Source organism: Loxodonta africana, chromosome 10 (genome assembly GCF_030014295.1).
Source record: "Loxodonta africana isolate mLoxAfr1 chromosome 10, mLoxAfr1.hap2, whole genome shotgun sequence".
NCBI lineage: Eukaryota > Metazoa > Chordata > Mammalia > Proboscidea > Elephantidae > Loxodonta > Loxodonta africana.
This window is the reverse complement of record NC_087351.1, coordinates 71,543,058-71,570,811: the sequence shown is the minus strand read 5'-3', so window position 1 is coordinate 71,570,811 and position 27,754 is coordinate 71,543,058. Positions and strand designations below refer to the sequence as shown.

The 27,754-nt window shown below is 38.2% G+C and overlaps 1 protein-coding gene across 1 annotated transcript in view; it reads left to right on the top strand.

Moving 5' to 3' along the window:
• The window catches only part of CCDC175 (coiled-coil domain containing 175), an 81,237-nt gene extending 59,984 nt beyond the window's left edge, over nucleotides 1-21,253 (top strand). The window contains exons 16-20 of the mRNA XM_023546215.2: nucleotides 3,625-3,704; nucleotides 6,320-6,472; nucleotides 15,256-15,358; nucleotides 19,912-19,955; nucleotides 20,877-21,253. Coding sequence (XP_023401983.2) covers nucleotides 3,625-3,704; nucleotides 6,320-6,472; nucleotides 15,256-15,358; nucleotides 19,912-19,955; nucleotides 20,877-21,092 — 596 coding nt within the window. The 3' untranslated portion in view covers nucleotides 21,093-21,253. The remainder of the gene's footprint in view (nucleotides 1-3,624; nucleotides 3,705-6,319; nucleotides 6,473-15,255; nucleotides 15,359-19,911; nucleotides 19,956-20,876) is intronic.
• The last annotated feature ends 6,501 nt before the right edge of the window (nucleotides 21,254-27,754 follow it).

Sequence of the window (27,754 nt, the reverse complement as noted above, 5' to 3'; positions counted from 1 at the left end):
GTCTCGGTAAGCTTGCATATTTTGCCCTATTACATAGCATAACTATGTGTGTATTTAATAGAAAAATAGTGATTTTCCCCACAGGAGTTTTTGAGTAAATCGATGGTCCTCCAAAAAGATATGGCTATCCAACCCTTGTCTGCACCCAAGGTCCAAAGTCCGCACATCCAGAATCATCCTAAGAGTTCGAGCCTTTTAGGGAGTATAAGATCATTATCCTAGGAGTCTTTGCAGGTCTTTAAGCAGGAACAACTTCCAGAACTTCTGTATTCTAAATGATGAAAGAAGTGCCATGGGAATTTGAAGACCAGAACCAGAACTTATAGAGAGAACTAGAACAAGAAGAAAGATATCCACTGGGGTGGAACAACTAGCTAGAAAAGATGAATATGAGGACAGAAATTAAAACAGTGGATACAGTCATATAGAAACCTAGTATGTTCAAATGTGAAATACACATTCAAAAGTGAACAGTGATTTTTGTCAAGGATGATGGATGTGTAAGAACATAAAATGTTATAAGTGTAAGTACCTAAGAAATTGGTCTGATTCCCACTCCTCAGTTGATTTTTGGCTTCTCGTCAGGTTTTCATTTAGACAAATGTCTTCGTTATCTGGTGCCGCTGTAACAGAAATACCGCAAGTGGATGGCTTTAACAAAGAGAAGTTTATTCTCTCACAGTCCAGTAGGCTAGAAGTCCGAATTCAGGAAGCCAGGTCCAGGGGAAGGCTTTCTGTCTCTCTCAGCTCTGGGGGAAGGTCGTTGTCATAAGTCTTGCCTTGCTCTGGAGCACCTCAGCTCAGGAACCTCAGGTCCAAAGGACATGCTCTGCTCCGCGTGCTGCTTTCTTGGTGGTATGAGGTCCCCAACTCTCTGCTCGCTTCCCTTTCCTTTTATTTCTTGTAAGATAAAAGGTGGTGCAGGCCACACCCCAGGGAAACTCCCTTTACATTGGATCAGGGAGGTGACCTGAGCAAGAGTGTTACATCCCACCCTAATCCTTTTAACCACAGGCAGAGGTTATGATTTATAACACATAGGAAAATCACAAAATGGGGGACAACCACACATGATCTAACCAAATTAATACACACTTTTGGGGGGGGTACATAATTCAATCCATGACAGATAAATAGGTTTTCTTGGTCTTTTACTACTTTTATGCAGACTCCAGATACGTATGTACTCTCATCCCAGTTTTCTACTTTCCCAGCCTTTCCTCCTACCCCTTCTTGCATTAGATAGAGAATGTGAGAAACACTATGAATATAAAAGTAAGCAATATATCACAAGTATTGGTTCTCATAGGTAAAGAGTAGTGAGAAAATGCTGAAAAGTAAAGAGGAGAAGGTAGAAGAAAGGAAGGAAAGAGAAAAGAAGAGCAATTTTCTTCAGAAAGTAGGAGAATATACCTGTCAACAGTTATAGAGAGTGGAATGTGTGACCTCAGTGCACATAAAGAACAACATTGTGACTTTTAGTTAAACATGTTGGATAAAACACAGGCATATGTCTTTGTTCCCTCATGAAACTTCATAGAAATGTGTGTAAAAGAAAAAGAAAAAAAAAGATATAAACCCACAAGGAAAAGAGATTGGCAGGGAAGACAGCAGCAGAAAGTAAATGACACATTTTGGGAAAGTTAAAATTGGAGAGAGAGATTATCAGGAGAGAAATATGAATAGCAAGTTCCCACAGAAAAATACACCATAAAAGCAAGAAGTTCTTTTCCACAGAACCTTGAAAGACTTGGGCATTGTAGTGTCCTGCTACTATGAAGGTGGAGATGAGTCATGGAGCTAAAAATTGGTTGAAAATCTTTATAAAGAGTAGACCCCCAGGAGAAATCCTCTCTTCTGTGCAGCTGGGTAACTATTCTTCCTAATGCCGAAAGAGAAATTGGATCAGAGGGGTCCAAATGGTGGGACATCAGTATGGCTGAATGCAGGACAGAATTTTGTGCTGATATCCCTCATCCCCTCCATTGCTTATCTTGGAGAGTACTGGCAACAGTTGTGTTATGACTGCTTTGTTCCCTTCTTCCTAAAGAAGGAGATTGTTGGATTCTTTAAGGAAACACCAGTTCCAGAGAAAAGCCTCATAGATCCTGGCATTTGAGGTTGCTGCCTTCGTGGTCATTGTACAAGGAAGCCCACTCAGGAACCAAACCTTCTAGTGCCTCACTCTTAAGTAGTATTGGACTGCCAAAGGTAACTAAACATGTGAGAAAAGCCTCAGTGTGAAAGGCAGAAACTAAAGCAGACAGAATAAAGAGAACTTGTTAGAAATATAGACAATTCAAAGGACATAAGGATACTTTCAAAAGCTATATTCTTAGGGAAATGAAAATACCACATCTATGAAAAAAAAGACAGATGCTTAAAAGAAAAAAGATCAGAGCACAATAAAGAGCTCTTAGAAATTAATAGTATAAAACCAAAATTTTTCAGTGCAATAAAAAGATTATAATTAGAGTTAAGGAAATCTCCCCAAAAACAGAACAAAAAAGAGAGAGAATGATGAACAAGAAAAGGGTAAGAATTTGAAGACTATTCTGAGGTGTTGAATATCTAACAGAAAGGCCATTAAAAGAAAATAGAAAAAATTTTCAAGGAGGAAATTATCAAAGAAATAATAGAAAAATATTGCCCAGAGCTGGAAAAGCTGAGTTTCCAGTTTCAAAAACAAATAACAACAACAAAAAACTGTTGCTGTCGAGTTGATTCCAGCTCACAATGACTCTTTAGGACAAAGTAGAACTGCCCCGTAGAGTTTCCAAGGCTATAATCTTTATGGAAGCAGACTGCCACATCTTTCTCTCGGAGAGTGGCCTGTGGTTTGAACCGATGATCTTTTGGTTAGCAGCTGTGCGCTTAATCACTGTGCCACCGGGGCTTCTTATGGTATCAATAGATTACCTGGTATATATGACCACGTGGAATATAATATTCAGAAAGATTTTACATGTGTTGCAGATTTTGTTATGAATTAATGTGGATTGACACAGTGGCTGCAACAACTGGTTCAAACATAACAAGGATTGTGAGTATGGTGCAGGACCGGGCACTGTTTCCTTAAGAATTGGAACCCACTGGATGGCACTTACAACACATGGAAAACTATGCAGATAAAAAAAAAAAGGCCATCTTTAACAAAAAATTGTACAAGGAAGTGTGGCTCAGCAGCGAATAATACATTGTTTTAATGATCAAAATAGATTTAAATAAAACTTGTAACTACAGGGAGGTTAGAGAGAGGAAATATGGAGGTTGTGAGTGTGTGGTGTATATGGTGGGGCGGTGTGTGGTGGGAGGGAGAAGTTGTTGTTGTTAGCTGCTAGATGGGAGTAAGCATTCTAAATCCTCTTCTACTATACTAGGAAGTCAATCAAAAATGTGTTAAAATGACAAATCAAGAAATAGCCATATAAGCATATTTTAAGAAAATGGGGGTAAATGGCAAAAGAAATCTAAGAGAGCTAAAAAATGGTTGCTTCTAGGGAGTCAGACACCTGACTGCTGATTTTTGTTCTAAGTCTTATAATAGTATTTGACTTTTAAAACTAGGTACATGTCTTACTCTGATTAATTTTTTTAACTAAAGAAGTTTTCTCTCTCTTATAGAACAAAAGCATGAGGAGACTTTACTAAACAATAACATTGCTCAGTTTAAAAGAGATTTTTCGAGATACATTCGCCACACGGTAAAGGATCAATGTATTCATTTTTCTTTCTTTGATTAGAATACTGGTACGTACAGACAGTAATACTTTAATTATCTGGCACTATTGGAGTTTTTAGGAAATTCCCATTTATTAAGCTTATCCTTTTAATACTAGTGTTTTAAAATTTTAGTATACAAGGGTAAGTCAAAGAGTATTGCTACAAAATCATAGAAACCTTTATTAAACAAAATATCAAAATGTGAAGGTATTGTTTCTGGACATATCCTCAATCTAATCTAGGTCTATACACTTCTGAAGGCAGTGTTTCCATCTCTCTAACCCTTCCCCAAAGAATTCTGCGTTCTTCAATTTACACCACACCAAAATGGCAGTTGTTACATCCCTGAGGGACTCAAATCATGTTCTTTTTCAATGTTCTTTGGTTTTGGGAGCAAAAAGAAGTCTGAAGGGACAAGATCGGGACTGTAGGGTGAATGAGGTAAGGTTTCCCAACGAATTTCTCATAGGACAGCCCTTGCAAACCCTCAAAAAATGAGTAGGTGTTTTGTCATGATGAAAAAAAAAAAAATTCCTTGGTGCAATTTCCTTGGCCTTTGTCTCACCAATGCAGTTTTCAGTTTTCTTAAAACTTCTTCATAATAAGCCACTGTGATTGTCCTGTGTCCTTTGAGAAAACGTATCAGGATTACCTCTTTGGAATCCTAAAAAATAGTCACCATAACCTTCTGAGTAGTCTTCCCTCTCTTGGCTCATCTTTCAGGTCTTCCCTACCTTCTTCAAAATGCTTGATCCATCTAAAAACTGTTGTTTTATGTGGGGGCAGCATTCCCATAAACTTGTTGCAAAGCTTCAATAATTTGGAAAGATATCCATTTGAGTTTTGTTAAAAATTTGTTATTAGTCCTGACCTCAAAATTGTTTTTTCCATGGCACGAAAAGTATCTTTTTTTTTAGGTACTTGTCTGCAGCCATCCGCTGATTGAAGAGACACGTTTAAACACGTTTTATTTGGAATAAACCCGTGCATGTATGAACTAGAACCCTAGTGGCAATGCTTTTTAACTTACCCTCCTGTAGAAATGCATATGTATACACAGATGCATACATACATATATCTGCACGTATGTGTGTACGTGTGTATATTTGTGTGTGTGTAGATATAGACTCTGGAATTGGCTAACATGTATCTGTGGGAAACTTTCTTAATTTAGGGGTCCTCAGTTTCTTTTTTCATAAAGCCAAGAGATTGGATTATGCTTTTTAAGTTTCTTTTCACATCTTTGATTCTGTTAAATTTCTGTGGAGATGAGGATAAGTAGGCAGACATTGCAGGGAGGAAGGTGGACAAAGTAGGAGCAGGTAGAGAAGTGTTTACTGCCTTTTTAAAATTTATGATCAATAGTTAACGATAAAAACCAAACAAAACCAAACCCAGTGCCATCGAGTCAATTCCGACTCATAGCGACCCTATAGGACAGAGTAGAACTGCCCCGCAGAGTTTCCAAGGAGCGCCTGGTGAATTCGAACTGCTGACCTCTTGGTTAGGAGCTGTAGCACTTGTATTATACTTGTAGTTTTCCTTCCCTGTTTCTCTACACTCATAACATATTAAGTTACTTTTGATAACTTTGCCTGTCAAAGAATAGGATGTTTCCATTTTTAATTAACTAACTCCATATATATGTACCTATCATTAACTATTAATTAAATTAATAGTTAGTTAATAGTTAAATTAAATTAAATTGTTAATAGTTAAATTTAATTAATAGTTACTTTTGATAACAGTGCCTCTCAAAGAATAGGATGTTTCCATTTTCAATTAACTAACTCCATATCTATCATTAACTATTAATTTAATTTAATTAATAGTTGATAGGTGCATATATATGGAGTTAGTTAATTGAAAATGGAAACATCCTATTCTTTGAGAGGCACTGTTATCAAAAGTAACTTTTAATATGTTATGAGTGTAGAGAAACAGGGAAGGAAAACTACATGTATAATACAATACAGTTCTATTTTCTTTAATAAGGGCTACTGATGATGATTATACAACAAATAAAGATCTTATGATTTATAACAGTATGATAACAGAGAACTGAATAGCTCAGGAGAGAATTCTGAAAAATTCTTAAAGCAATATTCTTCTTTCTTCAAGAAATATTAAATCCTCCCTTGAAAGGTTTCAATAAATTCTCCCCTTTCTCCCTGTTTTGGCCAGACAGTTGTTTATATATCAAAGTACCTTCTATTTTGTGAAGTATCAATGCTCTTTTGATAGGAGAGGACCCAGGCCTTCCTTTCTGGAGTCAGAAATGAAAGAGGAAACATTACTACTAACCACTGGAATTCATGGACCCCTTTCCCAGAGTTCGTGAATAAAATAAATAAATAAATAAGTACCCGTAAATCAGCTTTAATATAAAATTAAGATTTAATATAAAAATTAATTTTTTATATTAAATTAATTTTTAATATAAAAATTTCCTAAGGAAAGATGTCCATAGCCTCTGCCAGATGCTTCAGGAATTAGTTAAAAGTCCTCTCTGAATGTGGTCCAGGAAATCCGAGACCTGCTCGTTGGTGTCCTGCTTGTTGAACTCTGAGATAATTGTGATTTTATGTTTGAGCAGGATAAACTGAAGCAAGAATTAAAACATTTACGAGATCAAGAAAGCATTAAAATCAAAGATCATTTTGAAATTCTAAAGAACTTGGAAAATGAAATCTATGCACATGACCAAAAAGCAGAACTTTTGCTCATGGAAAATAAAAGATTAAAAGCAGTAAGTTCAAGACCATCTCACTTTGCAAATTGGTTATGATTGATCTCCTAGACCTGTAATAGTTATGAGAGAAAAGGAGAGAATAGCTCTTAAAGTTTTTCTGATGGAGCATAAAGTATGTACAGAAAAGTACCCAAATCATAAATGCACAGTTCAATGAACACACCTGTGTAATGAACACACAGATTAAGAGTTGGGCATCCAATGGTACAGATTGTTTTTATGCCAGAGCCCCACTCTCATGTCCTGGGAGCTGGTGAGGAGCAGGCCTATCTGTTGGCAGTTTGTTGTTGTTGTTAGGTGCTATGGAGTCAGTTCCGAGCTTTTTTTTTTCCCCTATAGGAGAGGGCCCAGGCCTTCCTTTCTGGAGTCAGAAATGGGAGAGGAAACATTACTGCTAACCATATGGAAATAAAAATAATCATAAAGGAATACTATAAGCAACTGTATGCCCAGAAATTTGGTTGTTGTTATTGTTAGCTGCCATTGAGTCAGCCCCCAACTCATGGCAACCCCATGCACAACAGGATCGGATCCTGTTGTGATCCACAGGGCTTTCATTGGCTGGTTTTTGAAAGTACATTGCCAGGTGATAGGAAAACTGTCTCTATTTGCAGGTGACTCAATATTGCATACAGAAAATCTTAAGGAATTCACTAAAAAACTATTAGAATGAATAAAGGAGTTCAGCTAGGTTTTAGGATTTAAGATCAGTATACAAACATCAATACACAAGATTTGGGAAAAGTTTATTTTCCCAAAGAGAAGGACCCCTCCAAGTTTTTTATTTGTTTGTTTTGACCAACTTAAATATGTGAAAATTTAGGGATATAGATGAAATAATCAAATGTCTACTTAGAATATTTAATTCATTAATTTAATTACATGTTTATTTTAAAATTGACATATAAAATAACATATTGTTTTTTAAAATACAACTTTTTACTCTCTGAAAGAGAAAACGTTGATTTTACTTCATTACTACCAAACCAACCGGCAAACAATGCATAGGGTATACACAAGAAACGGACATAAATAAAAAAAACATGGGTCCCAGCACTTCCCTTGTTACTTGTGAAGTTGCGCTTTAAGTTAGGGGCAACATGGCCTGAAGAGGATGAGGACTATACCAGGCCAAAGAAGCTCCAAGTGTCCGGCTTTATACCATCAGTCTGGGAGAGGGCAGTGTCAGTATTCAAGGGTCAGTCTAACACCTTTAGGTGCTTCTTGCAGCATCAAGAGTACCTACTTTCACATTTTATTTCACACTGTGTATTTGGGTCTCCAGCAGCTTGACCATGGCCTACTACAGCAGTCTAGGAGGAAGCAGGTTTTAAAAATACGAAAGTAATCAGCAATGTCAAATGCAGCAAGCAGACCTGTTAGGCTGAACCATTTTTGCAGGTCAAGGTTGGTCAAATATTAGCAACTTCGTGTGGTTCACACTGACAGTATGAAGACACTTGAAAACATCTTTTGGATTGACGGATTTCACTGAGAGTTTTTTGACTGAAACAGTAGGAGGCAGAATCTAGACTGCACTGAGTTGGAGAGTGAATAGCAGGCTAGAAAGAGAGTAAAGTCTGTGGTTTTGAGAAGTTCAGATATGAAGAAGAAGGGAGAGGCTGGATATTGTATAGAGAAGGAATTAAGACCTGGAAAAAATTTGTTGGTGGTGGTGTTTTAGGAAGAAGGATATTTGAACATATTATGGGCACTTTAAAAATACTTTCCTGCTCTTCAGGTCAGTCTCTGCCTGCCTGGCTGGCTGGTTGGCTGTCCTCCCCATCTCTGTCTCTTCCTCTCTCATACAAATGCATAGAAACTTCATTTGAAGCTTTCTTTTGAACTAAGCAAATTATTTTTCGAACATGAAGAATTGCTTAGTTAAATGAGACATAGAGGGAATTTTGTCACCAATTGCTAAATAAGCTGGAGTGACAGTTACCAATATTGGCTCTGGACCAGGCACAAGTGTCCCACCCCTCACTTCAATTTTGGACTCAAAACTCTGGGGTGGGTGTTGGGGGGGGGGGTTACCAGAAAAAAAAAAATGCATCTATGTTTGATAAACAATCCAGACCATGGGTCATGTCAGCATTAAACGAATGAGACAGACACAAACTCCGTTTTATATATAAGCCTTATGTAAAACCATATTAATATACAGACAGATTTTTTTTCTAGAAAATCCTAGAAACTGGCCCTCTTCAGATACTATGTGGCTTAAAATCAGAAAAGATGTGAATCAGAATTGTATCCTTTCTCCATACTTATTCAATTTGTATGCTGAGCAAATAACCTGAGAAGCCAGACTGTAGGAAGAAGAATGTGACATCAGGATTGACACGCAGATGACACAACCTTGCTTGCTGAAAGCAAAGAGGACTTAAAAGCATTTACTGATGAAGATCAAAGGCTACAGACTTCGGTATGGATTATACCTCAACATAAAGAAAACAAAAATTCTCATAACTAGGCCAATAAGTAATATCATCATAAAGGGAGAAAATATTGAATTTTGTCAAAGATTTCATTTTACTTGGATCCACAGTCAGTGTCCATGGAAGCAGTGGTCGAGAATTCAAACTACAAGTTGCAGTGGGCAAATCTGCTGCAAAAGATCTCTTGAAGTGTTAAAAAGCAAAGATGTCACTTTAAGGACTAAGGTGCATCTGACAAGCCATGATATTTTCAGTCACCTCATATGCAAGAAAAAGCTGGACAAAAGAAGAAGTGACAAAAAAAAAAAAAAAAAAACAGTGCCTTTGAATTATGGCGTTGGTGAAGAATACTGAATATACCATGAGCTGCTAGGAGAACAAACAAATCTGCTTTGGAAGAAATACAGCCAGAATGTTCCTTAGAAGCAAGGATGATGTGACTTTTTCTCATGTACTTTGGACATGTTATCAGGAGAGACCAGTCCCTGGAGAAGAACATCATGCTTGGTAGAGAGAGTCAGCAAAAAAGAGGAAGACCTTCAACGAGATGGATTGACACAGTGGCTGCAACAATGGGCTCAAGCATAGCAACGATTGTGAGGATGGTGCAGGACTGGGCAGTGTTTTTCATTCTGTTGTTCATGGGATCACCGTGAGTGGGAACCAACTCGACAGCACCTAACAACAACAACAAAAAGAATGAAGTAGATCAGTCATAAAAAGAGTCCAAGACTTACTATTAAGTAAGGTATGTTACACAATAAGTACAAAATGATTTAATTTATGCTAAAACAAAAACACAAAACAAAATCATGTATTTCTCTGTCTCTATATACACATACACACACAAGTAAAAAGCTTATAAAATGTCTGAAAGGAACGCACCAAACTAATAACAGTGATTATCTCTGGTGGGGGAGGGGGAATAAAGGGAAGAGCTGATGTGAAGAGAACTTTCACTTTTTATTCAGTAAAGCTTTGTACTGATTTAGGCATTAAAAAGAAAAAAAAAAAAAAACTATCCTCTCAGTACAAATTGAAATGTTAGTACTTGTGGAAAAATAACTATCAACAATGAAAATACTGGTACTTCTGACTTGTGAATTATCTGAACAAAAGTGAACTTATTAGAAGATACTTGTGAAGGGACAAGCTTTGAAATTTGATTTTCGTGATTAAAAAAATACTTTTTATTTGAAATAGTTATAGGTTCACAGAAAGTTGCAAAAAAAAAAAAAAATGTACGGGAGATTCCGTGTACTCTTCACCCAGTTTTCCCCAGTGATAAAATCTTCTGTAACTATAGTACAATATCAAAACCAGGAAATTGACTTTGGTACAATCCACAGAGTTTACTCAGATTTCACATTTTACCTGCACTTATTTGTGTATATGTGTTATTTAATATTCTATTATGTAAATTTGGTAACTTTTAAAGGCACATAAAGAGCAGAAGAGTTTGGTTTTCAGTTAAACACAGCTTTGTTGATTCTGTTTACCTAAAAACAGTAATAATAGTTTTAAAGGCAATAAGCAACTCCCAAACTGGCTTGGGGTAATGTGAACATTTCCAGAAATCATGTCTATCCAATGCTTACTAAAATAACAAAAAGACTCTACCACCTATGATATGGTGGCCTCATGCCATGGACCCTACAAGAAACATTGTACAGTCAAAACATAGAAGAATAAAATCATGACCGTAATACCTAAAACACCGCCATCACTCAAACCACTACCACCACCATCACCTAACCCAATGAAACATCTGACGTGAGTGAGCAATTCCATGGAGCCTCCTAACCCAATAATTCATCCCTCTGAGGTCTTATCTTTTTCATGACTGTTGGGATATATGGTTGTTGTTGTTGTTGTTGTTCTTAGGTGCTGTCGAGTCGATTCCGACTCATAGCAACCCTGTGTACAACAGAATGAAACACTGCCCAGTCCTGCACCATCCTCACAATCATTGCTATGTTTGAGCCCATTGTTGCAGCCACTGTGTCAATCCATCTTGTTGAAAGTCTTCCTCTTTTTTGCTGACTTTCTACCTTACCAAGCATAATGTCTTTCTCCAGGGACTGGTGCCTCCTGATAACATGTCCGAAGTATGAGACAAGTCTTGCCATCCTCTTTCTAAGCTGTACTTCTTCCAATACAGAATTGTTCATTCTTCTGGCAGCCTGTGGTATATTCAGCATTCTTCACCAACACCATAATTCAAAAGCATCAATTCTTCTTCAGTCTTCCTTATTCATTATCTAACTTTTGCATGCATATAAAGTGATTGAAAATACCATGGCTTGGCTCTGGCACACCTTAGTCCTCAAAGTGACATCTTTGCTTTTCAACACTTTAAAGAGGTCTTTTGCAGCGGATTTGCCCAATGCAATATATTCTTTGACTTCTTGACTGCTGCTTCCATGGGCATTGATCGTGGATCCAAGTAAAATGAAATTCTTGACAATTTCAATCTTTTCTCCCATTATCATCATGTTGCTTATTGGGCCAGTTGTGAGGATTTTTGTTTCTTTATATTGAGGTGTAATCCATACTGAAGGCTATAGTCTTTGATCTTCATCAGTGCTTTAAGTCCTCTTTGCTTTCCACAAGCAAAGTTGTGTCATCTGCATATCGCAGGTTGTTAATGAGTTTTCCTCCAATTCTGATGCCACGTTCTTCTTGTTATAGTCTGGCTTCTCAGATTATTTGCTCAGCATACATGTTGAATAATTATGGCGAAAGGATACAACCCCGATGGACACCTTTCCTGATTTTAAACGATGCATTATCCCCTTGTTCTGTTCGAACAGCTGCCTCTTGGTCTATGTACAAGTACCACATGAGCACAATTAAGTATTCTGGAATTCCTGTTCTTTAGAATGCTATCCATAATTTGTCATGATGCATACAGTCGAATGCCATTGCATAGTCAATAGAACACAGGTAAACATCTTTCTGGTATTCTCTGCTTTTAGCCAGGCTCCATCTGACATCAGTAATGATGTTCCTCGTTTTATGTCCACTTCTGAATCTGGCTAGAATTTCTGGCAGTTCCCTGTCAATGTACTGCTGCAACTGCTTTTGAATGAACTTCAGCAAAATTTTACTTGTGTGTGGTATTAGTGATACCAAAAAAAAACCCCAAGCCCAGTGCCGTCGAGTCGATTCCGACTCATAGCGACCCTATAGGACAGAGTAGAACTGCCCCATAGAGTTTCCAAGGAGCGCCTGGTGGATTCGCTGCCAACCCTTTGGTTAGCAGCCGTAGCACTTAACCACTACGCCACCAGGGTTTGATATTAATGATACTGTTTGATAATTTCCGCATTCCGTTGGGTCACCTTTCTTTGGAATGGGCACGAATATGGATCTCTTCTAGCTGGTCGGCCAGATAGCTGTCTTCCAAAATTTCTTGGCATAGACGACTGAGAGTTTTCAGCATTGGATCCATTTGTTGAAACAACTGAATTGGTATCCCTTCTACTCCTGGAGGCTTGCATTACACCAATGCCTTCAGTGCAGCTTGGACTTCTTTCTTAAATACCATCAGTTCTTGATCATATGCTACTTCCTGAAATTATTGAATGTCAACCAATTCTTTTTGTTACTGTGACTCTGTGTATGCCTTCCATCTTCTTGAGATGCTTCCCACGTCATTCAATATTTTGCCCATAGAATCCTTCAATACTGCTACTTGAGGCTTGATTTTTTTCTTCAGTTCTTTCAGCTTGAGAAATGCTGAGTGTATTCTTCCCTTTTGGTTTTCTAACACGAGGTCTTTGCACATTTCATTATAATACTTTGTCTTCTCTAGCTGTCCTTTGAAATCTTCTGTTTATCTCTTTTGCTTCATCATTTCTTCCATTTGCTTTAGCTACTGTACATTCAAGAGTAAGTTTTAGAGTCTCTTCTGACATCCATTTTGGTCTTTTATTTCTTTCCTGTCTTTTTAATGACTTTTTGCTTTCTTCATGTATGATGTTCTTGATGTCATCCCACAACTCTACTGGTCTTCAGTCATTAGTGTTCATTGTGTCAAATCCATTCTTGTGAAGGTCTCCAGATTCAGATGAGTTATACTCAAAGTTGTATTTTGGCTGTCATGGACTTGTTCTAATTTTCTTCAGCTTCAACTTGAACTTGCATATAAGCAATTGATGGCCTGTTCCCCAGTCAGCCCCTGGTCTTGTTCTAACTGATGATATTGAGCTTTTCCATTGTCTCTTTCCACAGATGTAGTCAATTTGATTCCTGTGTATTTCATCTGGCGAGGTCCATATGTATAGTCATCATTTATGTTGATGAGAAAAGGTATTTACAATGAAGGAGTCGTTGGTCTTGCAAAATTCTGTCTTAGGATTGCCAACATCATTTCTATCACCAAGGCCATATTTTCCAACTATAGATCCTTCTTGCTTCCAACTTCCACATCCTCTCACCAGTAATTATCAATACATCTTAATTGCATGTTTGATCAATTTTAGACTGCAGAAGTTGGTAAAAATCTTCAGTTTCCTCATCTTTGACATTAGCTGTTGGTGTGTAAATTTGAATAGTAGTCTATTAACTAGTCTTTCTTGTAGGCATATGGATATTATCCTACCACTGATAGCGTTGTAGTTCAGGATGGATCTTGAAATGTTCTTTTTGATGATGAATATGATGCCATTCCTCTTCAATTTGTCATTCCTGGCATAGTAGACCATTTGATTTTCTGATTCAAAATGGCCAATACCAGTCCATTTCAGCTCTCTTATGTGTTTGATATCAGTCTTTATGCATTCTATTTCGTTTTTGGCACCTTCCAATTTTTCTAGATTCATACTTTGTACATTCCACATTCCATTTATTAATGGATGTTTGTAGCTGTTTCTTCTCATTTTGAGTCATGCCACATCAGCGAATTAAAGTCCTGAAAGCTTTACTCCATTCATATCATTAAGATCGACTCTCCTTTAAGGAAACAGCTCTTCCTCAGTCATATTTTGGGGGCCTTCCAACCTGAGGGGCTCATCTTCCAGCACTCTATCAGACAGTGTTACACTGCTATTCATAAGGTTTTCACTAGCAAATTTTTTTGAGAAGTAGACCGCCAGGTCCTTCTTCCTAGCATGTGTTAGTCTCGAAGCTCTGCTGAAATGTGTTCATTCATGCTGGTATCTGAACTACTGGTGGCATAGCTTCCAGCATCACAGCAACACTCAACCCACCACAGAACAACAAACTGACAGACACATGGTGGAGATATATTTACCTACTTAATATTTCCACCTCTGGGATTTAGTGGGAAGTTGCTTTCTCACAGTGCATTCCGTTAGCAGACAGAGACCTGTATGACAGTTTGAAATGAAAAAAATGGTCATGTGCCACAAATTACTGTTTTTACAGGGTATTATACGTACGAGGGGAAATCCTGGTGGTGTAGTGGTTAAGTGCTATGGCTGCTAACCAAAAGATTGGCAGTTTGAATCCACCAGGCGCTCCTTGGAAACTCTATAAGGCAGTTCTACTCTGTCTTATAGGGTCACTGTGAGTTTGAATCGACTCAATGGTGATGGGTTTGGTTTTTGTTCGGCATTTAGGAGGTGGGAGCCCTGGTGGCTCCGTGGTCAAGAGCTAAGCTGCTAACCAAATGGTCTGCAGTTCAAATCCACCAGGCGCTCCTTGGGAACCCTATGGGGCAGTTCTACTCTGTCCTGTAGGGTTGCAATGAGTTGGAATCAACTCGATGGCTTCGGGTTTGGAGGTTTTAGTGTATGAGGTGATGCTGAATCAATGTTTTTGGTAAGAAAAATATGGATCTGGAGGTAGGATTGTTGAGATGAGGCAAGAATAAAAACCCATAGTGCCTGCCAGAAATTCGAACACACTCAATGATTTAATATGCATTCCATTAATAAAAAATATGGCATCAGCAAAAATTCAGAGCAGAAAATAGGTAGGTCTTGAAAGGGATTTATGCTGTACTCCAGTCTGCCTGCATTACTGCTTTGTGACATTTTACTGCACACACATTTTGAATAAGGAACATTCTTGTTGTGGAAACAGTTCATTCAGCAGAACACCTTTTCTTTTTTTTTTTTTTTTGGTGTCAAATTGTATTCAAAATGTCATGTTTGTTTAGATTGTAAAATGTTTAATAGGAAGCAGAATCCTTTATCTCTTTTACTGGAATGTAAGCTTGATGAGGGCATGTTTCGCTCACCACTGTAAACCCTGCACCTGGAATAGTAGCTGGCACAGATAGAACTCAAGAAGTACTTGCTGAATGACTAAATGGATAAGTAATCTGCAGTAGTTAAACTAATTTAACAATCACATGTCTTTAATTTCCAGTATATTTCATACCTGAAGAAAAAGACAGAAGAATACACAAAAGGAGAAAAAGGCCTCATCCACGCCTCAAGTGACCTGTCTTGGGATTTGATAGTTAGGCAGAGTAAGTAAAATGTCATGGAAGGTCTTTACATATTAAAGAAAGAGTTTGCTTTCTGTTTGTTTGCTTGTTTTAATCAATTTTATTGATTTGTATACAATAAAATGAACCCACTTTAAGTATACAGTTGAATGAGTTTTGACAAATGTGCTGTAACCACTATCACCATAAACAAGGTATAGAACATTTTCATCACCCCAAAATTACCTTTGTGTCCCTTAGCGGTTGATCTCCCACCCCACCTCCAGTTCTCCACTCATCTGCCTACTGTCATTATAGATATGAACAGAATGATAGAGTATGCACGCTCTTTACTCGCTTCTTTCATTCAGCAAAATTTTTTTTTAATTCTTCCATGTTGTATGTATCATTAGTTCATTTCTTTTTATAGCTGTGTAGTAATGTTCTGTTACATGGACATACCATATTTTGTTTGTTCATTCGCCAGCTGAAGGACATTTGGATTGTTTCCAGTTTGGGTTATTATAAATGTAGCTGCTCTAAGCCTTTCTTTATAAGTGTTTTTTTGCAGATACATGTTTTCATTTCTCTTTGATAAATAACTAGCCTGGAGCTCTGGTGAAGTAGTAGTTAAGTGTTCGGCTGCTAACCAAAAGGTCGGTGGTTCGAATCCACCAACCACTTTTTGGAAACCCTATGAGGTAGTTCTACTCTGTCCTGTAGGGCCGCTATGAGTCGGAATCAACTTGACGGCAGCTGGCTTAGTTTTTGTTTTTGGCATGTTTAGTGTATATTTAACTTCGTAAGAACGGCCAGTTTGCCAAAGTGGCTGTACAAATTTATCATCCCATTCACAATGTATAAGAGTTCGCATTACTCTGCATCCTCACCAATACTTAATATTGTCACTTCTACTAGTTTTAGCCATTTTAATAGCTATATAATGGTAATTCATTGTGGTTTTAATTTGCATTTACCTGATGACTAGTATCAAACATCTTTGCATGTATGTTTTAGTCATTCGTATAGCTTTTTTTTTTTAAGTTAAAAATGGATGGTTGTTTATTTTTGTTTTATAATTTTTATTGTGCTTTAAGTGACAGTTTACAAATCAAGTCAATCTCTCACACAAAAACCCATATACACCTTGCTACACACTCCCAATTACTCTCCACCTAATGAGACAGCCCGCTCTCTCCCTCCACTCTCTTTTCGTGTCCATTTCGTCAGCTTCTAACCCCCTCCACCCTCTCATCTCCCCTCCAGGCAGGAGATGCCAACATAGTCTCAAGTGTCCACCTGATCCAAGAAGCTCACTCCTCACCAGCATCCCTCTCCAACCCATTGTCCAGTCCAATCCATGTCTGAAGAGTTGGCTTCAGGAATGGTTCCTGTCCTGGGCCAACAGAAGGTCTGAGGGTCACCGGGGTCCTTCCAGTCTCAGTCAGACGATTAAATCTGGTCTTACGAGAATTTGGGGTCTGCATCCCACTGCTCTCCTGCTCCCTCAGGGGTTCTCTGTTGTGTTCCCTGTCAGGGCAGTCATCGGTTGTAGCCAGGCACCATCTAGTTCTTCTGGTCTCAGGATGATGTAGTCTCTGGTTCATGTGGCCCTTTCTGTCTTTTGGGCTCGTAATCACCTTGTATCCTTGGTGTTCTTCATTCTCCTTTGATCCAGGTGGGTTGAGACTAATTGATGCATCCTAGATGGCTGCTTGCTAGCGTTTAAGACCCCAGACGCCACTCTTCAACATGTGATGCAGAATGTTTTCTTAATAGATTTTATTAAGCCAATTGACTTAGATGTCCCCTGAAACCATGGTCCCCAGACCCCTGCCCCTGCTACGCTGGCCTTTGAAGCATTCAGTTTATTCGGGAAAATTCTTTGCTTTTGGTTTAGTCCAATTGTGCTGACCTCCTCTGTATTGTGTGCTGTCTTTCTCTTCACCTAAAGTAGTTCTTATCTACTATCTAATTAGTGAATATAGCATCTTTTTTTAAGTGTCTTAAACCAATTATCTATAGCAACATTAGAAAGCTTTCATGTCAAGGCCTCTGATTTGTCTCAGGTCAACTTTTTGTATGGTAATGAGCTAAGGGTTGAATTTAATTCTTTTCCATATGAATATCCAGTTGTTTAGGTCCCAATTTTGAAAAGACAGACCTTTCACCATTGTACTATCCTGGACACTTTTTCAAAAATCAATTTTACAAGTTTATTCTTTTATTAAGGAGCTCTGGTGATGCAATGATGAAGCACTTGGCTGCTAACTGAGAAGTTCAAACCCACTCAGCAGCTCTGCAGGAAGAAGACCTGGGATCTGCTTCCATAAAGATCACAGCCTAGAAAACCCTATGAGACAGATGTACTCTGTCACATAAAGTTGCCAAGAGTCAAAAATCAACTCAACGGCACCTAACAACACCCCTTTATTCTAAATGACTAACTTGGCACCAATATCACACTGTCTTGAGTACTGTGGCTTCATAAACCAAAAAACCAAACCTGTTGCCATTGAGTCGATCCTGACTCATAACAACCCTATAGGTCAGAGTAGAACTGCCCCATAGGGTTCCCAAGGAACAACTGGTGAATTCAAACTGCCGACCTTTTGGTTAGCAGCCGAGCTCTTAACCACAGCACCACCAGGGCTCCATGGCTTCATAGTTAGTCTGGAATTCAGGTAGTATAAGTCCTTCACCTTTGTGCTTCTCTTATAAAATTATTTTGACTGCTTTAGGTCCTTTGATTTCCATATAAATTTTAGAACGAGCCTTTAATCTCTACCAAAAAAGCCTGTTGGGATCTTAATTGGTCTTGTGTTGAATCTATAAATCAACTTGGAAGAATTGACATCTTAACAATACTGAGTCTTCTAATCCAAGAACATGGTCTATATCCCCACTTATTTAGGTCTTCTTTAATTTCTCTCAGCTATATTTTTTCAGTTTTAATAATGTGTCAGGGGTCCCCAAGACAACTCTCAAGTTCAGTGATTCACTAGAAGAACTTAAAGGACTTATAAGTTGTTATATAATCATGGTTATGGTTTATCAGAGTGAAGGATACAGAGTTAATCACCAAAGGGAAAAAGCACGCATAGTGAAGCCAAGAAGAATCCAGGAGCAAGCTCCCAGGTATCCTTTCCCAGTGGACTCACACAGATGTGCTTCATTTCCCTAGCAATGATGTGTGACAACACGTGCAAAGTTTTGCCAATGAAGCACACTCACCTGGGCTTGGGTGTCCAAAGTATTTATTGGGCATCAGTCACATAGATATACAGCACCTGTGTGACTGACCACAGTTACTCAAGCTTCAGACCCTTAGAAAGAAAGCTAGCGTTCACCATAAATCACATTGCCAGCATAAAATGAGTACAGCATGGTTCAAAGCCTCAGGCATGCAGAAACACTCTTATCAGGTGGAATATTTCAAGAGCTCAGATCTCAGGAGCCAGCCAAGGACCAGTCCAAAAATAGGCCTTTCCGGGGAATGTGCAGGGGTTGCGCAGCCTGGGCCTGCTGGGTTAACCCTTTCCTGTACAAGTTTATAGGTATTACATTGGTTTTATTAAGTTTACCCTTAAGTATCTGATATGTTTGATGCTATTGCAAGTGATGTTATTTTTTTCCTTTAATTTCATTTTCAAATTGATCTTGTACCTTGTAATAATCCTAAGACTCACTTATTGGTTCTAGAAACTTTTTTCTAGATTTCTTAGGACTTTTTACATATATTAATTATATCATCAAATAAAAATAATCTTCTTTCTTTACAATATGCATGTTTTTTATTTCATTTTCTTGCCATATTACACTAACCAGGACCTCCAGTATGGTACTGAATAAAAGCAACCAGAGAAAACATCCTTGCCTTGTTCCTAATGTAGGGGAAGCATTGAGTCTTTCACCAGGAAATAAGACGTCAGCTGTAGGTTTTGTATAGATGCCCTTTATCAGGCTGAGGAAGTGACCTATTTCTAGTTTCCCGAGAATTTTAATCATGAAAAGGTGTTCAGTTGATCATATACTTTTTCTGCATCATTGAGATGCTCATATGATTTTTCTCCTTCACACTATTAACGTGACAAATTCTGTTGATTGATTTTTGAATGTTAAATCAGCCTCCCATTCCAGAAATAAAACTCACTTGTTCAGGACTTATTACCAATTTATGTCTTGCTTGATTCAATTTGCTAATATTTGTTATGGATTTTCGTGGCTGTGTACAAGTCTGTCATGCTCTGCTTGGGAATACACTTTGTTTACTTCGGTCTCTACTACCAGAAAGTGCCTCTACTACCAGAAAGCAGGGGTGAACATAGGGCTCACCTCATTTGTTTCCCTTCTCTCAGGTATCACAGTCCTGTCCTACCCGTTTTCCAGCATGTGGAAACATTTGTTTCATATATTTTGTTCTGTTTTCTACTTGCTTACAGTGGAAGAGCAAGTTCGATCTAGTTATTCTGTTGTTTCAGGAAGTAGAAATTTTTTTATAAAAATAATTTCTTGAAAGACAAAAACAACATGACTTTTATAAAAATGATCATATTGTTTCATTAATCTTTCCATTTCTAAAATCTTTATTTTAGCACAATACGTGGACTTGTGGGAGAAATTTCAAATCTCAGCTAAGGTGAGTTTTTTTTGTATTGCCTTCAATAAGTATCATATCATTTCTTAAAATGCTCACCTACCTAATAAATGTGTGTGTGTGTGTGTGTGTGCGCGTGCACACGCAAAGGAGAGAAGATCAGGATTGGGGAGTGGTGACAGAGCCAGTGTGACCATCAAATCCTGAAATGTATTCTTTGTGCAAAACTCACTATGACATCTTAATACTTTGGCAAACGGTCGTCCTACTGTACTGCTTCAGCTAAGGTGAGCATGACTTCTTTTTTTCCCCAAGCTCAAATTGAGCACATTTTGTTTTAGAACAAAGTTGTTAGTTCTGAATTCCCTTTTCGTCCATGTTTTACCAACTATGAGAGCCACTGCAACACCCCACATGCTACCTTTAGAGTCAGGTAGGCTGGGGTTTAAGTCCTGGCTCTGCCATTTTATAAGGACTTAAAGGTTACATCTAATCATTTTTTTACAACTTCAAACACTGAATATGGAAGATTTTAGTAATGCTTTTTTCAGATCAAGCTACTGAGGTTTACAGAGTTAAGTAACTTGCTCAAGACCCAAACAGTCGATGAACTTATGGGGGTTTAAAACTCAGAACCAGCCCCGCTCCAAAGTTATTTCTCTTAAGCTGTATGCCATGCTGAAGTTCCAGGCTGCTCTGAAGGTGGACTGGCTTTTATACCACCACTACCCTGTACAGTTGCGTTTTTAGTGCACTTTCCATTAAATCTTCTCGTTGGATAATCCATTTTTCTGAGATCTTTCACAGAACTTTATGAATTTGCTGTGTATACACACCCATTTTGCATGCCTAATACCAATTTTGCATGCACGATAGTTTTATTTTGAACATGAGTTACTAAGTCAGAATGTTTTTATTTTGTTGTGATTGTACTCACACACCCCAAAATGCTATTTCTTTTAGGAGTTGGTGAATAATTGTAAAGAGATAATGCAAGACATAAACAGTCTAATAGAAAAGCTATCTGAAAGAGATAAAAAAATGGAGCGTATCAGTACTTGGCTACAAGGGAATCTTGATGAGCTGTGCTCTCTTATAGAAAACGATTCACCAGGGAACCTCGGTAAGCAACATCTCAAAACTTTCGGTAATGTAAAACTTCCTGCCATTTTATGGTAGCTGGTGACATCAAAAGAAGAAGAAGAAGAAGAAAATCCAACTAACTGGCTTACAAATCCATTGACAATAACGTTACAAACATGCAACTAAACACTAATGCTCATCTGCAGGGTTGAGTATGGCTAATTCTCCCCTTCCACCTAAGTGAGCTTTCTAGGTAACTGAATTTTAACTTCTTTATGAGCGGTTTTTTGTTTGTTTATTTGTTTGTTTTAACTCTCATTTTAAACATTTTCCAGGTAAGTCTTCTTAAACTCTTTTACATACTTCTTTGTCCTCTTAGATACAAGATAATGAACATAATTTCACCTGTTATTCCGGTGCTAGGAGTAGTATTATTAACAGCAATTGTTGCCTACTCTGAAAACCTAGTAATGCCTTCTGGGATTTTTGAGATGTTACATGTCTTAGCATGCTTGCCTTATGAGCAAGCAGCCCAGTTTTTCCAAAGTGATATCAACTTCATCCTCAATCCCTGTTCTAACATCATTTCAGAAAAAAGGGGCCACAAAACTCTGTTTAGATTAGGGTTGCAAAGTGAAGTGAAGGTGAATCATTTCACAGGTACAGCCCAGAGGTCCTGGTGGTGGAATCACTTGGAGAAGTAGGTTGGTAGGAGTAGCAGTGTGTTATGGATTAAGTATGCCCTCTAAAAATGTATGTTGATGTCCTTAACCCCCAGTACCTGTGAACCTGGCCACATTTGAAATAGGGTCTTTGAAAATGCTATCACTTAAGTTAACATGAGGTCATACTAGAGTAGGGTGGGTTCTGATCTAATATGGGTAGTGTCCTTGTAAAAGAAGAGAAGAGATGCAGAGAGACATACAGGGATTAGAGTGATGCATCTATGCAAATGTGGGATACTACTGGGAGCTAGGAGAGAGCCATGGAAAAAACTCTCAGAGCCCTCCAGAAGGAACCAACCTTGCCAACAGCTTGATATCAAACTCTCAGCCTCCATAACTGTGAGGCAATACATTTCTGTTCTTATATATGTCTCAATTTGTGGTGCTTTGTTACTCAGCCCTAGGAAACTAATACAGATGTTGGTACCAGGTACTGCGTTAACAAATACCTAAAGATGTGGAAGTGGCTTTGGAATTGGGTAATGGATAGAGGCTGGAACTGTTTTGAGGCACTTGACAGTAAAAACCTAGATTGCTTTATAGAGAGTATAGGTAGAATAATGGATGTTAAAGGTGATTCTGGTGAAGGCTCAGCAAAAAAATGAGCGTCGTGGAGAAAGCTTCTGTCACCTTAGAGGATACACATATCATCATGAACAGAATGTTGCTAGAAATGTGGCCATGAAATGTGCTTCTGGTGAGGCCTTAAAAGGAAATGATGAATGTCATTGGTCACTGGAGGAAAGACAATCCTTGTTATAAAGCAGCAAAGAACTTGGCTAAATTAGTTTCTAATGTTTTGTGGAAAGCAGAATTTGTAAGTGATTAACTTGGATATTAAGCTAAGGAGATTTCTAAGCAAAGTATTGAAGATGTAGCCTGGTTCCTTCTGGCTTATTTTAGTAAAATTTGAGAGAAAAGATATAAATTGAGGGATGAACTATGCAGAAAGAAACCAGAATTTGAAAATGTGGAAAATTCTCACCTATCATATTGTAAAAATTGAGAATGGGTGTTCTTGAGAGAACACCAAGGGTGTGGCTGGACAACCTCTTGCCTGAGAGATTAATCACGTGACTTATGGATCCAATCAACAAACTAGTAGAAAACTGCCAGCTTAGACTGAAGAATAGAGAGAGGAGGAAATAAAGGGAAGATATCGAACTGGAATTCTACAGGCAGGAAATGGCTGATGTAGCTACTTGGCTGAGAACACCTATTATCCTTTAAGAAAAGGGAAGAATGACCCCAAGGGTGGTTCAGAAGCTGACAGGACCACCTTCTCTGTTTCAGAGGGTGGGGACACCTCTTTGGTCCCAGGGCCAAGAGGTGGGGTCACTTCCCTCCGTGGGCCTATAGGATGGGGCTGCCACCCCTTGGGCCCAAGAGACAAAGGATTATTTTCTAGTCTTGAAATCCAATGGAATATGCCCCTCTGGGTTTTGCACTCCCATGGGACATGTGACCCCTTCTTTGCCTCTAATTTCTGCCTTTTGGAATGGGAATATCTATCCTATGCCTGTCCCACTGTTACCAGAGAATGGCCTTGGTTCTTGTCTTCCGTGTAGGAAAGAATTCAAACACTGAGACAAATAGTGCCAAGCGAGCAGAGGTTTATTAGCAAGCAGAGGGTTAGTAGTAAAAGTACACTCGGCTAAAAAAAAAACAAAAAACACCAGACTAGGAAGTGTCAAGTGGGCTACTCAGGTAGAGAAAGAATCTGAGTGCCCCATAGTCATTTTCTTAGGGTTTTATACTCCTTTTTCTCTTGATCTGTCTATATTAACATTTAAAAGCCAGGACAAGACCCCCCTATGAAGACTATTTCCTTGGCTTAAGGTTTAATTACCAAGTTAGAGATCTTATCAAGTTAAGGGCTTTATCAAATCAAAGACCCCTATAAAGATCATTTCCTTGGCTTAAAGTTTAACTATGTAGGGACCATCTTACTGAGGAATGTCACCACCCCTGCCTCTTCCTCTTCCCAAGTACAAGCTCTCCCCCTCCCCCTTACACCACTATTGATTTTAGAAGGGGCCATTTTGTTTGTGCACCATTTTATTTCCAGTGCATAGCACAGTGCATATAATAGATGCTCAATAAATATTAGTAAAATGAGAGAACAAACATATTTTCTTTTAAGACTTTCCCATCTGAACAGTCTAGCAAAATATTTTCTTGCCCTTTGAGCAACACAGTGGCTGGTTCTAGGATCCAGCCCCAGGGCCCAGTTCTGGCAGATAACCCACAGTAGGAATTAATTTGTCTTCTGATCATATTGGAACATTCTCCTACTTCTCCAACTCTATAGAGGGTTGAAGGCTAGTGAATCAAGATTCAGCCATAATCTAGACTCTAGATCATAGATTCTAGACTCTAGAGCAATGATCTCCAAGGTGGGGTGTGATGACCAATCCAAACATGGAAAGCAAATATTTAAAGTTATATTTATATTCCATTTTATCATCCTCTTAAATTTCTATTTTTGTATGTTTTAAATTATACATATTATATTAGTAGAGCAACACACACACGCGTGCAATACGTAAATAAATTGTGGCGCATGATTAGGTAAAGAGTGAAAAGAATTTGGCAATCACTGATCTAGCTAGCCTAAAACCAGAATTTGTATTCAAGTTATCATTAGTATAACCAAGCTACAGACATTAAGGAAAGTTTATAGACTGATGAGAACTGTAGAGAAATTGAAGCGTGGAGCCTTTTAGTTTTTAACTCCTCCCCATATTCTCAATCAACTGTCCATTTTCCTACACGTTAATATGGCTGTAAAGAGCCCAGAGCAAGTCTATTGTCTATAGCAGGGGACAAAACCCAGTCTCCCTCCTATTTTTGTAGGGCTCAAAGCTTAGAATGGTTTTTCTATTTTTAAATGCTTAAAAAAAAAAAGAAGAATATTTCAAGACACAACAAAGTTATATGAAATTCAAATTTTTGTGTCTATAAATAAAGTAATAGAACACAGCCATGCTCGTTCATTAACATATTATTTATGACCGTTTTCATTATAATGGCAGAGTCGAATAGTTGCAACAGAGATGAAGTGACCTGCAAAGCCTAAAATATTTACTACCTGGCCCTTTATTGAGAAAGTTTGCCATCCCCTATTGACACCAATATCATGTTCTCCTTTGGTCACTCAGAGAGAGTGAATAAGCTTTGTTGGCAACATGGCAAAGAATCAGATAGGCTGAGACACACAAAAAAATAAGGGATGACTTTTTTGTTCTAGGCCACAAGATGAACAAACTCTGTTACACAGTGACCAATTCAGGAAAAATACAAATGTTCTCCTTTTTCACTGAAAATGGAAAGAACAGCTCTTAATTTTATTGTTTTTAAAAAAGCATTCCTACTGAAAACGTATTTTCAGTTAATCGATCATTGACCAAAAGAATTCTAATAAAAAAAAAAATTAGTATTATTTGCTGCCACTGAAATATTGAGAATTTGGCATATTGGTTCTAGAAATTTCTCCTGTTTTTCAGGTTCCATTGCATGTTTTGGTATTAACTTTATATTCAACAATTATTTGAGTGCCTATTTTGTGCCAAGCACCAGTTCGCCCTGGAGTTACAATGGTGAATGAATAACAGAGTTCCTGACCATGTAGAACTCACAGTCTAGTACCAAAACCAAATCCATTACCATCAACTCATAGTGACCCTATAGGACAGAGTAGAACTGCCCCATAGGGTTTCCCAAGAGCAGCTGTTGGATTCCAACTGCTGACATTTTAGTTAGCAGCCGAGCTCTTAACCGCTGGGCCACCAGGGCTCCAAATGGCCAATAGTACAGGGATTGGCAGACTTTCTCTGTAAAGGGCCAGATATATGTTCTTGGCTTTGCCAGCTCTACAATCCCTGTAGTAACTACTCAACTCTGCCGCTGTAGCAGAATTGTCCCACCAGCTATAGTTTGCTCACCCCTGGTCTAGTGGGAGAATCAGCATTATACAAACGTATGTAAAAATACCAAGTGTCCGAAGTGTGCTGAAGGTGGGGCACAAGAAGTTTGAGAGAGTGTTAGAGGGAGACTTGACCTGGTTAGGGAATCATGGGCAAGGTCTCTGAAGAAGTGGAAATTGAGCCAATATCTGAAAGAAGGGTTCTATCTCCCTTTAACTACACTTATATCTACCCTTGTGCACAGGCACAATGTGGGCTGTGAATCAAGGTGGACCTGGACTCAAATCCCAGCTCTGCTTCTCATGTATTATTTAACTTCTGCTCCTAAGTTTCCCTGTTTATAGAATATGATTGATACCTAATTTAGGAGTTAGCAAGCATCAGGCCCATATCAAAATCTGCCACCCTTGTGAGAAGATAATAGGAAAGTGTTAGCCTCTTGACTTCCTCTGATCCACTTGTAACCTCCTAGTGTTTGAATCTTTCCTGTTGAGTATCTTCTCCACGGAAAGACTTTCCTTTGAGAGAAGCCCTTGATCTCTTCAACAGCCCTCTCCTGCCTTCTTCTGGGCATAATAGGTCACTGCAGCCCTGCAGGGCTTGACTGTCCATCATGATTTTTGCACTTCGTGAAAAATCTTAATGAACATTGAGCACCTTTGTGCCCAGCACCAGGAGAAATGCTGCAGTTACAAAGTTAGGTAAGAGTCAGTCCCTGAACCTCAGAAGTGCATGCACTGAGAAACAGACAAGTTATGATTATAACACAGTGGATTTCTTCTGATAAGAGGCATATGCTTGTGGCTATGGAAGGATAAAGAGGGACCAATAAGACCCCTAAGCCTTATTGGGTGTTGGGAATATAGAGATGGAGCTGGCCAAAAATTTCAAGTTGCCTGGCTGAGTGGAGGGTCTGATGGGGGTACCACTTGGCAAGAGTGTGGGATAGTATGGGAGATTTGTCAGAATATGAAATACCAGATTTGATTCTGAAAACTAAGATTATTACATCTTGCCTTTTTTCTTTAAAACAGTAATTCTTTGTGTATACCTAAACAATATAGTGACTTAGTCCACAGTTTTTAAGTACTAAAAAGAACTTTGTTTTAAAATTCCAAAAGTCCTTGAGTATTAAACTATATAATTAAAGTTACAAATAACTTGTACCTTTACTTGTTATGGAGTCTACAGAAAACCTTTTAGGCCAAGAGAGGCGCTAAAATTAAGATCAAATAATCATTTTATATAATCCTTAGTTTTATTTTTGTTATTGTGATGGAAAAGGTCTTGATACAATTATTTATATTTTTATAATTTTATTTGGAAAAAAGGAACCTACGTAACAATTGAAGTGAGGAGCCCTAGTGGCAAAAAGGTTAAGTGCTCAGCTGCTAACTGAAGATCAGGGGTTCAAACCCATCAGATGCTCTGAGGGAGAAAGTAGAACTGCTCCATAGGGTTTCCCAGGACTGGCTGGTTGATTTGAACTGCCGACCCTCTGGTTAGCAGCCTGAGCCCTTAACCACTGTACCACTTAGACTCCCCTTAAAAGTGCTATAGCCTTGGAAATCTTATGGGGCAGTTCTACTCTGGTCTATAGTCACTATGAGTTGGAATCAACTCAATGGAAACGTTTTTGTTTTTGTATAAATGAAACAATCAAAATTTCAGTAAGACATTCTAAAGAAAAAAATTGTATGCTTAGAAAATGATGACATTGTCTGTTGGAACAATTAAGATCTGAACTTGGAAGTTTAGAATAGTGGTTTTCAAACATGGCTACACATTAGAATCACCTGAAGGAGGTATTAAAAATACCTATGCTCAGGATGCAACCCACATCAGTTCAATAAATATCTCTATGGATGTGACCCAGGCATGTCTTAAAAAATCTCTCCAGGTAGCTCCAATGTGCAAATAAATCTGGAAACCCGTGGTTTTAGACAAATATGTAATGATACAGCTACTAAATTTATCATTTGACTCAGAATTATTCAAGAAAATATTTTGACTTTTTTAAATAACTTATCCAGCATTGATTAGCAAAATAGCTATTATACAACGTAGCAGTAATAACTGAATGTACTACAAGAAGCTAAGTCAAAAT